We start from the raw sequence: 12,481 nt of genomic DNA on the forward strand, positions 1-12,481 counted from the left end.
CACTTCTGCCACTGATCTTCATGAAACCTTCCCCTCCCCTCTATCCACAAGCTTCACGAATCAAAATCTTAATTTGATCCTTCCGCGTGCGCCCGCGAGGGCCCTGCGGATTTTGATATCTACAACATGGAGACGATCTCCAGGATTTCCTCTATGCTGGAAACAGGTAACATTCTCTCCGACGTTATCTTCCGCCCTCCATTACTGATCGTTGTCTGGAACAGCTCGAGAACTAACCATGGAGGCAGCTCAGTCGGCAGCTTTTACGAGAGGGTCGAGTACAGGCTTTGTGTCGCGCAATCACAGTACTTCTCACACTAAGAAGCTCCTGGAGAGTCGCAATGACCGTGAGGTCCTGGATGGCATGCGAAAGGTGATTGCTGTACGTATTGGTCATTCAATCGAGCTGTTACTTGGGCTAACTATGTGTCTCTCTGCGTGACTTACTAGTTGATGTATTCGTCCGAGCCTTCCCTTCCGTTCTTCTCATATGTCGTCAAGAACGTCGCAAACACGAATATCGAAGTGAAGAAATTGGTTTACATATACCTGGTTCATCATGCGGAGACCGAGCCAGACCTTGCGCTTCTGTCAATCAACACGATCCAAAAATCGCTTACAGATCAAAATCCTCAAGTGCGAGCAATGGCTTTGCGTACAATGTCTGGGATCAGAGTGCCGGTCATCAGCCAGATCGTCTCGCTTGCGATCAAACGAGGTTGTGGTGACATGAGCCCGCATGTCCGTAAAGCTGCCGCATTAGCCATACCTAAGTGTTATCGCCTTGACCCAAATACGCTACCTCAGCTGGTCGGCTATTTGTCTACTTTACTAGGTGACACTCAGTACTTTGTTGCTGGGCCCGCTGTGGCCGCATTTCTCGAGATTTGTCCCGATCGGATTGATCTCATTCATAAGCACTATCGGAGCTTGGTCAAGAAGCTTGTGGATATGGATGAATGGGGCCAGCTAGCGACGTTGCGTCTTTTGACGTTTTACGCGCGAAAATGCTTCCCCCGGAAGACTCAGAAGATGAAGAGCGCAGTCTCCAGAGGATTCTACGACGACGAACAAGGTGGTGAAACTCAGGGTGATGGCGAGGAATACGAGATGCCTGTGATAGACCCCGATTTGGAGCTTCTATTCCGGTCTTGCAGGTTGCTTTTACATAACCGCAATTCCGCCGTTATCGTCAGCGTTGTCCGTTGCTTCTTATATCTTGCGCCACCCGAGTATCTTGCTGCTGCTGTCGGTCCTTTGGTTGCTCTTCTTCGAAGCCCTCAGGATATACAACACATTGCACTTTATAACATTGTTGTCGTCTCCTTGAAACACCCAAAGTTGTTCACCAAATACGTGTCTCACTTCTTCGTGCATGCTTCGGATCCGCCTCACATATGGCGTCTGAAGCTCGAAGTCCTTACAATTCTTTTCCCACATTGTGGTTCGCATATCAAGGGTGTGATCATTCACGAGCTGGAACATTTCTCAAACGGTGCGGATGAAGACCTTGTCCGTGAGAGTGTTCGCGCCCTTGGGCGTTGCGCGCAGAATGACCCCAGCACTGCGAAATATTGCTTAGTTGTTCTACTCCGTCAGATAACCAGCCTTGATGAGACTCTAGTATCAGAGTCTTTGACCGTGATTAGGCATCTCATTCAACAAGACCCGGCTTCTCATGAACAAACAGTTATCCGGCTTGTGAAGCATCTCGGTTCGTCCAGTAGCCCAGAGGCAAGAGCGACCATAATATGGCTTGTTGGAGAATTCGCGGGAGTAGATCCCAAGAGGAATATTGCACCAGATGTTCTGCGAATTTTGGTACAAAAATTCGCCGATGAGCCAGAGCCTGTGAAACAACAGATTGTTCTGTTAGGTGCCAAGGTATATCTCCACCATCTGCTACGAAATCCTCCAAAGCAGCCTACAGAGGATCCGTCGGTATCGGAACCCAAAATCAACCAGGAACATAACGAGTGGGCGGATGACGCCGCTAAGGAATCAGAAGTCAACGACAACAATAAAGAAGATCAGCGAAAAGAAGAACCGAAAGAGGACCAAATTACTCTCCTTTGGCGATATATTCTCCTTCTTGCTCGATACGATTCCTCCTACGACCTTCGTGACCGGGCCAGAATGTTAAAAGCGCTCTTGGCCAACCCCTCTTCCACCGAGCTCGCGAATCTCATCCTGCTCGCACCTAAGCCTGTTCCACATGCCCCAAGCCCATCGGAAACGCGGAAGGAATTACTTCTGGGCTCATCCACTCTTATCGTGGGGCCCGACGCAGGTCCTTTTGGGCTGAGTGGCTATCACAATCTTCCTGACTGGGTTGAACTCGGACAAGAGCCGGATCCCAGCCTGCGAGAATCAGAGATGAAGCCGGATGTGACCGAAAGAGCGACTATGACTGCAGGCGAAAAGCTTGACCGGGCTCTGATGGAACACGAGAGCAGGGTTGCAGCCATGAAACGGCAACAAAACGGCCACGTGAGAGCAGGTGCTTCCGCGGCGAAGACTAAAACGCTTGATCAGTGGCTAGAGGAGGAGTCGGAGACGGAGGAAGAGGAGACAGATTCCGGAGAAGAAGTGACAGACTCCGAGGAAGAGGAGACTGAAGAAGAGACGGATGATGAAGACGAAGAGGGAGACGAGGATGAGGGGGAGGATGAAGAGGATGAGGGAGACGAAGAAGACGTAGAAAGCGCTTCGGATGATCAGCAGGAAGCCCAACAGCTTTTGTCGCATGATGAACCCGGGGCTCCTGGATCACGCGGCTTCTAGTGTGTTGTCCATATCTGGCATGGCATTGGCTTTGGAGTAGCCTCTTGGAAGTTTTCGATTGATGATCTATGTATGTATGGCACGATACCGCACTCTGACATACAATCCGATGATTGGATAGAATAAAAATATACCACTCTGGATGGTGCCCTACGTGCGCTATGGCATGGATCCTCAGTTGCTGGTTGCACAGAGTCAGGGCAAGGCATTCAGGCACGAGAATCTCACGTGGCAGACTAAGCTTCCCTGGGACATGGTGGTTGCCTTGAAGCAAGCGGTATCCTGGGGCAGAATGAATATTGACTCCGTGCGTTGACGGTTGAAGGGGTCTGGAGCAGTTGCGGATCATTGATGATTAGTAACGGTGCTATACGTGCTTAGATCTCTTCAGTGAGGAGCTAACTAGATTGACGCTAAGTGATCGATGGAAACCCAGGAGTGCTTCCATATAACCAACTGAACTCCCTACTCCTCGTCCATCGCGAGTCCAGTCAGTGCCGCACACACTCTCTTGGTCTGTCGGCCATGATGACAGCGGTTGCAAGAACACTTCAGACAACCCCCTTTTCGAATCCGCACTCATAGTGTCTTCTCTCTCATCTGTTTGTCTTTCTCTCGCTGGCTGGGATTATATCCAACCTTATCTGAAAAGTTTGGCACGTTGTCCATTCCTTATCTTTCCTTTCTCTATCACTACTTGTCTCGGAGAGCGATCCTTGGGGGACTCGCTCAAAAGCCAATTCAGCCGCAATGCCAGGATTACCGGGTAGGTTTGATTTCGTGCGCCTCGTTTTCACCCTCCTGCAAGAAGCTTATCATTTGACAGCTAGCATCGACCTGGACGAGTGCATCGAGCGGCTCTATAGGAAAGAGTTGTTGGCGGATACCGTGATTGAAGCAATATGCGCCAAGGCTAAAGAGCTGCTGATGAAGGAGAGCAATGTGGTGCACATAAGAGCTCCGGTTACTGTTGTCGGAGATATCCACGGGCAGTTCTTCGACATGATTGAGATCTTCAAGATCGGGGGGTTTTGTCCTAATACAAATTATTTGTTTCTGGGTTAGTTTCAACGGGTTATCGCGTTTTGAGGAGATACAGCGCTGATGGTTTCGTTGTGTAGGCGACTACGTGGATCGCGGTCTGTTCAGCGTCGAGACGATATCCCTTCTCGTTTGCCTGAAGCTACGATACCCCCAACGCGTTCATCTCATTCGTGGTAACCACGAATCGCGCGGTGTCACCCAGTCCTACGGTTTCTACACGGAGTGCGCGCGGAAATACGGCAACGCCAACGTGTGGCACTACTTCACCGACATGTTTGACTTTCTCACCCTGAGTGTAGTCATCAACGATCAGATCTTCTGCGTGCACGGTGGCCTTTCCCCCTCAATCCACTCGATAGACCAGATCAAGATTATCGATCGATTTCGGGAGATTCCTCACGAGGGTCCCATGGCCGATCTGGTCTGGTCCGACCCCGATACCGAACGCGACGAGTTCTCGCTATCACCCAGAGGAGCCGGTTACACATTCGGTGCGCAGGTCGTTCGAAAATTCCTCGAGGTGAATAGCATGTCGCATATTTTGCGAGCGCATCAGCTGTGCCAGGAAGGGTATCAGGTTCTCTATGACGACCGTCTGAGTACGGTGTGGAGTGCTCCTAACTACTGCTACCGATGCGGGAACCTCGCCAGTGTCCTTGAAGTAAGTGACACGGGGGAGAGATACTTCAACATCTTCGATGCCGCGCCAGAGAACGAGATCCACCGCGGAGAACAACAAGCGCAACAGAACAAGGACGGCCAGAGTCCTGTGATTGATTACTTTTTGTGATACCCTTTTATTTCTGTAGTAGTTTCTTCTTTTGCACGCAGTACTTCCCGATGCAGAGCCTGGCGTCTGGCACCGAAAGAGCATTTATAGATGGCATTGATATGACGTAACAAGATGGTTCAAGATGAGACATATACCAAACGTGGAATCATTCGTCACTTAGGTTTCTTTCAATTGGTTATATAAGACTTTTGTCGTTCTGACAAAAACGCAATTCCTGTGGTAGATTTGACTGTCCAGATAATTCTGACAAGGAGATTCGTCCAACGCATGCAAAAGTTCCAAATATGCTGATAATGGTATAATCAAAGACGAGACATTATATCATCGATACCGTCAGAAAGGAGCCTACCAATCCTTTGCAATGTCGAACGACCATTCGAATTGGAGATGGGTCTGGTTGTCGTCATCAACGAACTTGGAGATAGCGTTGTAGTGTCCTCTGGCGAGCATTCCCGAGGGAGCCTCTTCGGGGTTGACTGTAATCAATGAGAACCAAGCCTTCAGATGCACTTAAAGATGGAGTGACTTACACTTCTTCTCGTAGATTGGTTTGTCCGTGGTGCTCGGGGCATAGCTTCCCTGAGACGCTAGGTTAAACGACGCACGCAGCAGGTCACGCTTCCTGAATCAATAATACTCACCAGCATCTCCTCGTCCTTGCTGACTCTGATTCCCTTGCGCTTCACCACCTGCAGATACTTGAGACCGCTCAGGACCTCGTGGTGCACCTCGAACTTGCACTTGATGCGGAAGGTCGCTCCCTCCTTGATCGTAAATGGCTTGTCCTTGAGCGCCTCGAGGGCGCCGGGCGCGGACAGCTCAATCACCACGTCGGGGCGGCCCTCGACCTCCAAGGACAGGGACCTGATGATGCATTTTCTGGGGTCGTTGGGATCACCGATCGGTTTGCCGGTGTTGAGGCCGAGGGAGGCCTTCCAGCGGTTCAGGGATTCGTCATTCTGGTCTGGCCGGGTGTGGAATATCAGTAATCAGCTTGCAGTAGGCGGGCTTGCGGTAAGGGGCTGACTGGTAACCCCGAGTGGAGGGAAGAATTGCCAGCATGACTGGCATAGGGAAGTCTAAGGAGCCTCGACATACCGAGTTTTGTGTATTCTTCAATTGTCTTCTTCTCTCCTACCTTGAAGCCCTCGGTCTTCGAGGCAACGAGATCATCGTCGTGTTCAGTCATTGTGAGTGTAGCTGTTGTTTGTTGACGGCTTCTTTTTTGGCGGGGTACCTGAACCAAGGATGGTGGCACCAGAGAAGGGGGCAGGGATAAGAGCGGGAGGGTATCTATATATATATATATGCAACGTATACCGGACAGAGGTCGGAGAGAAGAGATACAAATCTAAAAGAATGCAAGAGAAGGAACCCAAGAGTATACGGAGGACTCAAGATTAGTAGTTATTCTGGCCAAAGGACTGGGCGGGGATCGCTTCTGTTAGTCTGATACGGTCTGGTGGGGGGCATAGGCAGAGATACCAATTGCTTCAAGATCATGAGAAGGGCGGTGAGGATGAGGTCTAGAATCTAGTCTAAGATCATAATCATCACTCAGGGATAGACAAGTGGACTTATGAGATGACCCAAGTAAGGTATACAATCTCTGGAACCATGTTTTGTGCCATTGTGATGGGGGATCGAGATGCGATCATAATGATCGCTCACCTTCTGTATATGCCTCTTGGGACTTACTCTTGCTGGCCGTTGCAGTTCAAAGGCAGCAGCAGGCTGGCCCAGTGGAGTCCTATGCAAAATAAAGCTACGTAGGCTACGGAGCAGAGAGGTGCACCCACTAAGTGACAGCACTGTATATGCGAACAATTCGATAGACCTTGCAGTAAGGTAGTTCGCAATGCCTACCTAGAAGACACTACAGCTTCTAGCCAGGGGAAGAAATGGATCCTGGCCTTGGGTCAATGAAACTATATCACCGATGACACTCTGGTTGTGTTGTGTTCAAGCCTCAAGGCTTAAATAACAATGAAGCGGTGTGTCTTTAGTGGATCGCTTCTTCCGCCTCCTCTGGGTCCTTCTCGGCTTCACAGCCTGCGTTGACTCGCGTGACTCGAGTGTTCAAGTAGGTGGTGGTCGTTCGAAGAGTAGACTCGAGACACATTGGTGCATTCGAGACAACGATATTTTCATGGGATGTTAGCAATTAGCCATTAGTACAGATGCCTCGAGGAGTGCATGGCTGTTTCAATCAATTGGATAGACGCGTTGTTGATGTGTTGAAAATCATCAAGATACTCCATCAACAGCCGTTTCATGCGAGAAGAGTTACCTCAGCTTGGGAGTCAAGGAAGGGGTCACCATGAGGCGGACGAGGATGCTTCCTTCACCCATAGAAGAAGATGCAGCAGAAGCATACTCTGTAAACAGGACGGATCTCAGCTGAGGCACCCAGGCATTAATACCGTCGCAGTCTACCACCTGTCACATACTCGTAATCAAATACCGGGGGATGTCCCAAGTCCACTACCATCTTTCTGCTTTTGGCAGCTCATGTGATTTTTTCCCGCTCCAATTGGCCAATAACTTGTTGCCAAGAGTGATGCGATACTGTTGAATCAATGATACGGTAAGGACAGCGTAAGTAGCCCCAGCCCAAGACCCAGCAGAACGCCCGGCTTCTTATTTTGCGTTCCCCCCTGCTTTGCTCATACCTTTTTTATCTTTTATCAACTTTCAGGCCGTATTTTTGATCGCGATTTGAACTTATCTCCTGGCTCGTCGCGGATCTGTCTGTGTACCCTCCCCCCGCGCGAGAGAGCTTATCATCCCCCAAAAATCAAACCATAAAATCATCTGCGTGTGGTGCCATCACACCTCACAGTTGTGTGTGCGCACCCTTCTGTGGTGACGTCTAGATCCTCAGGAGTGAACCTCTTCGGAGAGCGACCGCAGAACGCGCCTGCAACGTGGCCGCCGCTTTGGCGTCGCATCTCGCAATCCTTCCCTGCGCGCAAGAGTTAATCTGTCTACCATCTGGAAATTTACGTCCATAATTCGCAGGCGCAGTCACATCCTTCAATTTTACCAACTAGACTCATATTAGCCATACATCATGGTGCGATCTCTGCCAAAGAGGAACAACCCGTTGGTCCTCCCGGACCAATCCCCTTCGTGTAAGTTGAAACTTCACCATTCTATTTTCCGCATCCTCGGCTCCAAAATCGCTCTCGATGCTTCGACCAGGAGACGCTGTACGCCATGAGCATTGCGCAGGGCTAACCCGTTCCTTCCGGAGGGAGAACAGATGAGGAACTCCTGGCGCTCCGCCGTCTAGGAAAAACAAACCTCGCTGTCAAGCCTACGCAGATTGGAACGTCCAACGCAACCAAGCCTGAGAATCTCGGCCCCTTTGAATATGCCCATCTGCGCGCGAAACTTCCAAAAGACCTGAAAGGCTCCGAGATTTTCGCGTCGCATGCCCCTCAGCAGCACCCAGAGACCTACTTTCTCATGGTGAGTGAAACCGCTTCGCCCTTTGTTCATGGTCACAGTCACCGATTCTGATTGCTTTCATTCCATCAGCGACGAAGCAAGGATGGGTATGTCAGCGCTACTGGAATGTTCAAGATCGCTTTCCCGTGGGCGAAGTTGGAGGAAGAGAAGGCTGAACGGGAATACTTGAAGACTCGGGAGGGCACCAGCGAGGATGAGATCGCCGGCAATATTTGGGTCAGCCCCTTACTAGGTAAGCACGCCTGGAGATCACCAGCTCCTCTAAGTAAATTCCCTCTGATGGTCCATAGCGTTGGAGTTGGCCAAGGAATATCAGATGTACGATTGGGTTCGCGCTCTGCTGGATCCCACGGAGATCCCTCAAACGCCAAAGAAGCAGATCACACCTCCTCCAAAGTTTGAACTCCCGCCCATTGAAGCTCCGACCCAGCTCTCTGCCCCATCGCAGCGTACGAGAAGGGGCCGGTCTGCTTCGCCGAGCAAGAGAGCCACCCTCTCCCCTCGCAAACCGAGGAAGACTCGCGCAGCCAAGGAGGCGAGTGTGGAGGAGGCCAGTGCAGCTAGCGCTAGTCTTCAGAACGCTTTGGACATGACCGCGTCTAACGCTGATGCTGGATCAGCCAATGGAACTGTCGAGTCTAGTGTGGAGGAACATGTTGAAGAGAAAGTAGTCACCGTCACAGGAGACACGACCAAGCCGGCTTCCAGGAAGAAGGTCGCCGCCATTCCTGAAGAGAATGAGGTCGAAGAAGAAAAAGTTAAGGTTGACGTCAAGACGACTGCCGACACCGTGGATGACGTTCGAACCACCCAGACGACGATCTCGGTCGAGATGCCTGTTAGCCTTCCCGAGGCACCTTCTGCGGAGGACACCGAGAAGATGATTGCCAAGGCCAAGGAAATGGTCGCAGAAGCGATCAAGGTCCAGACCACCGAAGGTGAACAGCCGGAGGCCTCGTCACCTAAGGGCGCCAAAAAGCGCAAGACCGACATGCTCAGCGAAGATGAGGAGGATGAGGAGACCAGAGCAGCCTCAGCCCTGCGCGCCAAGAGGGCAAAGGTCCTGGAAGAGAAGCTGAAGCGGGAGCGTGTGAGGAACCGTGCCTTGGTCGGCGTTACGGCTGTCTTTGCACTTGCGTAAGTATCTGAGACCCACTGATGTAGGGTTCTGTTCTGACGGTATACGCCAGGGCTTCCATTCCCTACTTCTTCTAGGAAATCTAGTCCCGGCTCTTCCCTGGTCTTCGAGGGCCAGGAGCAGAGTATGATTACCCGTATGAATCATGCTGTATCGAGTTCAAGTATTCCGGAAATTGTCCAACGCCATCCCCACCCGTCACCACACTCTACCTTGGTGGAAGGATTGTCCGATGATGCCCCAGACTGAAGAGAAGCGTCTAATCTCTCATGCCGAATCTCCTCCCCTCACATGCCTGTTCCTCTGCGAATTTGCCCTTTTGGCCTTTTCCTGCATTTTCCTCCAATGAACCCCTTCCCATTGCCATTTCTATATCTCATCCCGGTGATTTTTGATGTACTGTATTGATATTCTATCGGTTTTTCTAATAACTGCCCTTTCGATGCAAAGGGAAATATTCCTGTCCATAGGTCTTGCGGGTATCTGCAGCTTTACTCTGCCAATGGTGTTTGGTTGGGACATTGAAGGCGAGGAGCTTTGCATCTCTATTCCTTCTTCTTCTTCTTCTTCTTCTTCTGCGTTTCTCTCCCCTTGTTCTCCGCTTGGTTCTTGGATACCTGGTCTATGGCACCCCGTCTCCGTTACTTCTTCGAAGACCCCTCCTCACTGTTGGACACTAGAGAAGTAATGCATGCAGTATGATTTGAATGATTGACTCTGGCAGTCTTCTAAGACACTGTAGGTTTCTAGTCGTAGTGTGCGAGCACATCTAGAAAGATAGCGTGCCATATTTTATTTTCTGAGCCCTTGGATGTGTTGAATCAAATGTCTTTACTCCGTATTCTGGTAGCAATGGTATTCACGCATCAATTTATTTATATTGATGTCGAAGGATAATACGGATTGATCCGCATTGCAAACATTCAAAACATCACCGCAGTTCATGGAGCTCCAGCACCACTTCTTGACCCTTGAGCTTCACATTCGGTCAGAAAAACAAAGACAAATATTTGTGTCAAGCTTGTGAAAACCGAGTGCCCGCCTACTTATCTCTGCAGTAACAGCGATGCAATGTCGCTCCCCGGTTTAGAGCTCTCGCAGACCTCATCAGAGAGGGAGTTTGTCCCCGCACCACCAACACAGATTACCTTGTCCAAGGGCTCAGAATGGAGATTTGAGGTTGCATTTGGAACAGCGATACGAGTCAAGGTCGGTAATAGAGATGAAAGCGGCTTGACTGCTGTCTTTCTCCCCGAAGACGCACTGCAATGGCTAATACAACGTTTAACTTACTTGCTGTAGCTATTGGCCGGCACCGCAGAGCTTTTCGGCACAGAACTTGCTGCATCGCAAACATATACCTTCTCCGGGACGAAAGCGGCGATCTACACCTGGCACGGCTGCACGCTCGAGGTCAGCGCCGGCGATACGATATCGACGATAGATGGACTAGGATCGGGTGGTCTGAACGGCGAGGGGGCGCGTGGCTATGGCGCGGGCGGCTGCCAGAGCGAGTATACGGCCGAGGAGACGCCGATGGTCGAGTATGCGAATGTGCATTTCGCGCTGGAGGCGATGCGCCAGGAAGCCAAGGCGACGGGCAAGGACGGGCCGCGGGTGCTGATTCTGGGGCCCGAGAACGCGGGGAAGACGAGCGTGGCGAAGATTCTGACGGCATATGCGACTAAGGTCGGGAGGCAGCCGATCGTGGTCAATTTGGATCCGGCGGAGGGGATGCTCAGCGTCCCAGGGACGCTAACGGCGACGGCGTTCCGGACGATGATGAATGTTGAGGAGGGGTGGGGAAGTAGTCCCATGTCGGGGCCGAGTGCGGTGCCTGTGAAGCTGCCGTTAGTTTACTTCTATCCGTTGCAGAATCCGCTTGAGGCTGAGGGTGCCGTCTATCGGCCTATAGTGTCGCGGCTGGCGCTGAGTGTGACGGGGCGAATGGCTGAGGATGAGGACACGCGCGAGACGGGCATCATCGTCGATACGCCGGGCATTTTGAGCGCTGGCAAGCCGGGTAGTCTTGAGATTATCAACCATATCGTGACGGAGTTTGCAAGTAAGGCTCCCTTCCTGTCTGCTTCCGTCGCTGGGTATGAGACTGACCTGCATAGTTACGACTATCCTGGTTATAGGCTCCGAACGGCTTTATAGCACCATGATGAAGAACTACGACAACAAGCCGACTTCTAGTGCGTCTGCCGCAGCGTCGGATGAGCGGATCACCGTTGTGAAGCTCTCCAAGTCTGGTGGCTGCGTGGACCGCGACGCAGCGTTTATGAAGTCCGTTCGTGAGTCGCAGATTCGAACATACTTCTTCGGCAATCCAATTCCTTCCACGGCATCGGCGGCGCTCTCGATGTCTGCGTCTTCGACGACAAATATTACACTCTCTCCCCATGCCCAACAGCTCGATTTCGACTCCTTGGCCGTTTACAACTACACAATTGCCTCTTCAGATGAAGACGAGGACGAATACGATCCGTCTCAATTTGGTGCCAGTGATACATTCCTTCCCGGGGGACGCAATGACGCCGAGGGTCCAGAGACCAAGCATGCCGAGGAGACATCGTTTACTTCCTCCGTGCCAGGCTTGGGGGGGTCATCGGGCGACGATGCAGCATCAGGCAGCTCGGCTGTACCCCTGAAAAAAGTTCTACCTCCTGCACCGAACACGCTCGCCAATTCCCTGCTCGCAGTTACGCACACCGCGCCGAACGCCAGTCCGGCAGAGATCCGCGATGCCAGCATCATGGGATTCCTCTACGTGGCCGATGTAGATAGCGAGAAGGGCAAGATTCGGGTACTGGCTCCGATCGGTGGGCGAGTACCGCCAAGGGCCATTGTCTGGGGTAAGAAGTGGCCTGGAGAGGTGGTTGGGTTGGTGGGATAGTACATGCATGGCAGAAGCGATATATAGCGATTTCAATGATTCAAAGGTTGTTCAAATTGGAGTTAGGTTGGGTGTAATGCGAACTGGACCGGGATATTGTATATACAGAGTTAATATGTTTTAATTTGATCTGCTTCACTATGCATTTGAACTAGCAGTCGACTAAACTTCTCCATACTGCCGAGCCTGGTGATAAACATAATCTGGACTTCAAGATCTTGTATAATGTTTCCAATAGCTTATTGCGACCTCAGCAAGTTTAACCACCTTATAACTATCCCTATAGTTAACTCCTATGATTATTTACATGATTAACTCAAAAAACACTACTCCCTGCTCATGTGGCTGT

General features: G+C 51.1%; 5 protein-coding genes across 5 annotated transcripts; 4 read left to right on the forward strand and 1 right to left on the reverse strand.

Annotated features, from left to right (window-relative positions):
* The first annotated feature begins 5 nt into the window (after positions 1-5).
* Positions 6-3,067, forward strand: AFUA_5G11360 (AP-3 complex subunit beta). Its single transcript, XM_748420.2, has 3 exons — positions 6-166; positions 225-382; positions 451-3,067. Exons 1-3 carry the CDS (start codon positions 127-129, stop codon positions 2,782-2,784), a joined length of 2,532 nt encoding a protein of 843 aa, XP_753513.1. The 5' UTR covers positions 6-126; the 3' UTR covers positions 2,785-3,067.
* Positions 3,068-3,534: 467 nt separating this feature from the next.
* On the forward strand, positions 3,535-4,618 carry AFUA_5G11370 (serine/threonine-protein phosphatase; the record flags this gene model as incomplete). The annotated part of the gene is made up of 2 exons (XM_748419.1): positions 3,535-3,844; positions 3,906-4,618. The coding sequence occupies 2 exons, from the start codon at positions 3,535-3,537 to the stop codon at positions 4,616-4,618; spliced, it is 1,023 nt and encodes a 340-aa protein (XP_753512.1).
* Positions 4,619-4,966: 348 nt separating this feature from the next.
* On the reverse strand, positions 4,967-5,810 carry AFUA_5G11380 (rho GDP-dissociation inhibitor; the record flags this gene model as incomplete). Its single annotated transcript, XM_748418.1, has 4 exons — positions 4,967-5,097; positions 5,152-5,200; positions 5,263-5,585; positions 5,720-5,810. 4 exons carry the CDS (start codon positions 5,808-5,810, stop codon positions 4,967-4,969), a joined length of 594 nt encoding a protein of 197 aa, XP_753511.1.
* A 1,446-nt stretch (positions 5,811-7,256) lies between these two features.
* Positions 7,257-10,039, forward strand: AFUA_5G11390 (KilA-N domain-containing protein). The gene is made up of 5 exons (XM_748417.2): positions 7,257-7,755; positions 7,887-8,095; positions 8,165-8,327; positions 8,386-9,232; positions 9,286-10,039. Exons 1-5 carry the CDS (start codon positions 7,695-7,697, stop codon positions 9,308-9,310), a joined length of 1,305 nt encoding a protein of 434 aa, XP_753510.2. The 5' UTR covers positions 7,257-7,694; the 3' UTR covers positions 9,311-10,039.
* Positions 10,040-10,153: 114 nt separating this feature from the next.
* Positions 10,154-12,276, forward strand: AFUA_5G11400 (cleavage polyadenylation factor subunit CLP1). Its single transcript, XM_077804843.1, has 3 exons — positions 10,154-10,442; positions 10,536-11,298; positions 11,354-12,276. The coding sequence occupies exons 1-3, from the start codon at positions 10,305-10,307 to the stop codon at positions 12,130-12,132; spliced, it is 1,680 nt and encodes a 559-aa protein (XP_077660979.1). The 5' UTR covers positions 10,154-10,304; the 3' UTR covers positions 12,133-12,276.
* Positions 12,277-12,481: the final 205 nt, after the last annotated feature.

The sequence above is a fragment of the Aspergillus fumigatus genome, chromosome 5 (assembly GCF_000002655.1).
Source record: "Aspergillus fumigatus Af293 chromosome 5, whole genome shotgun sequence".
NCBI lineage: Eukaryota > Fungi > Ascomycota > Eurotiomycetes > Eurotiales > Aspergillaceae > Aspergillus > Aspergillus fumigatus.

Excerpts from the sequence above, each read along its gene's own strand:
- AFUA_5G11360 (XM_748420.2), top strand. The coding sequence starts at position 127 with ATGGAGACGATCTCCAGGATTTCCTCTATGCTGGAAACAG. Across the intron at positions 167-224 it reads TTCCTCTATGCTGGAAACAG|CTCGAGAACTAACCATGGAG; the intron begins GTAACATTCTCT and ends TGTCTGGAACAG. Across the intron at positions 383-450 it reads GCATGCGAAAGGTGATTGCT|TTGATGTATTCGTCCGAGCC; the intron begins GTACGTATTGGT and ends GTGACTTACTAG.
- AFUA_5G11390 (XM_748417.2), top strand. The coding sequence starts at position 7,695 with ATGGTGCGATCTCTGCCAAAGAGGAACAACCCGTTGGTCCTCCCGGAC. Across the intron at positions 7,756-7,886 it reads CCCGGACCAATCCCCTTCGT|ATGAGGAACTCCTGGCGCTC; the intron begins GTAAGTTGAAAC and ends GAGGGAGAACAG. Across the intron at positions 8,096-8,164 it reads CAGAGACCTACTTTCTCATG|CGACGAAGCAAGGATGGGTA; the intron begins GTGAGTGAAACC and ends TCATTCCATCAG.
- AFUA_5G11400 (XM_077804843.1), top strand. The coding sequence starts at position 10,305 with ATGTCGCTCCCCGGTTTAGAGCTCTCGCAGACCTCATCAGAGAGGGAG. Across the intron at positions 10,443-10,535 it reads GAACAGCGATACGAGTCAAG|CTATTGGCCGGCACCGCAGA; the intron begins GTCGGTAATAGA and ends TACTTGCTGTAG. Across the intron at positions 11,299-11,353 it reads TATCGTGACGGAGTTTGCAA|TTACGACTATCCTGGTTATA; the intron begins GTAAGGCTCCCT and ends TGACCTGCATAG.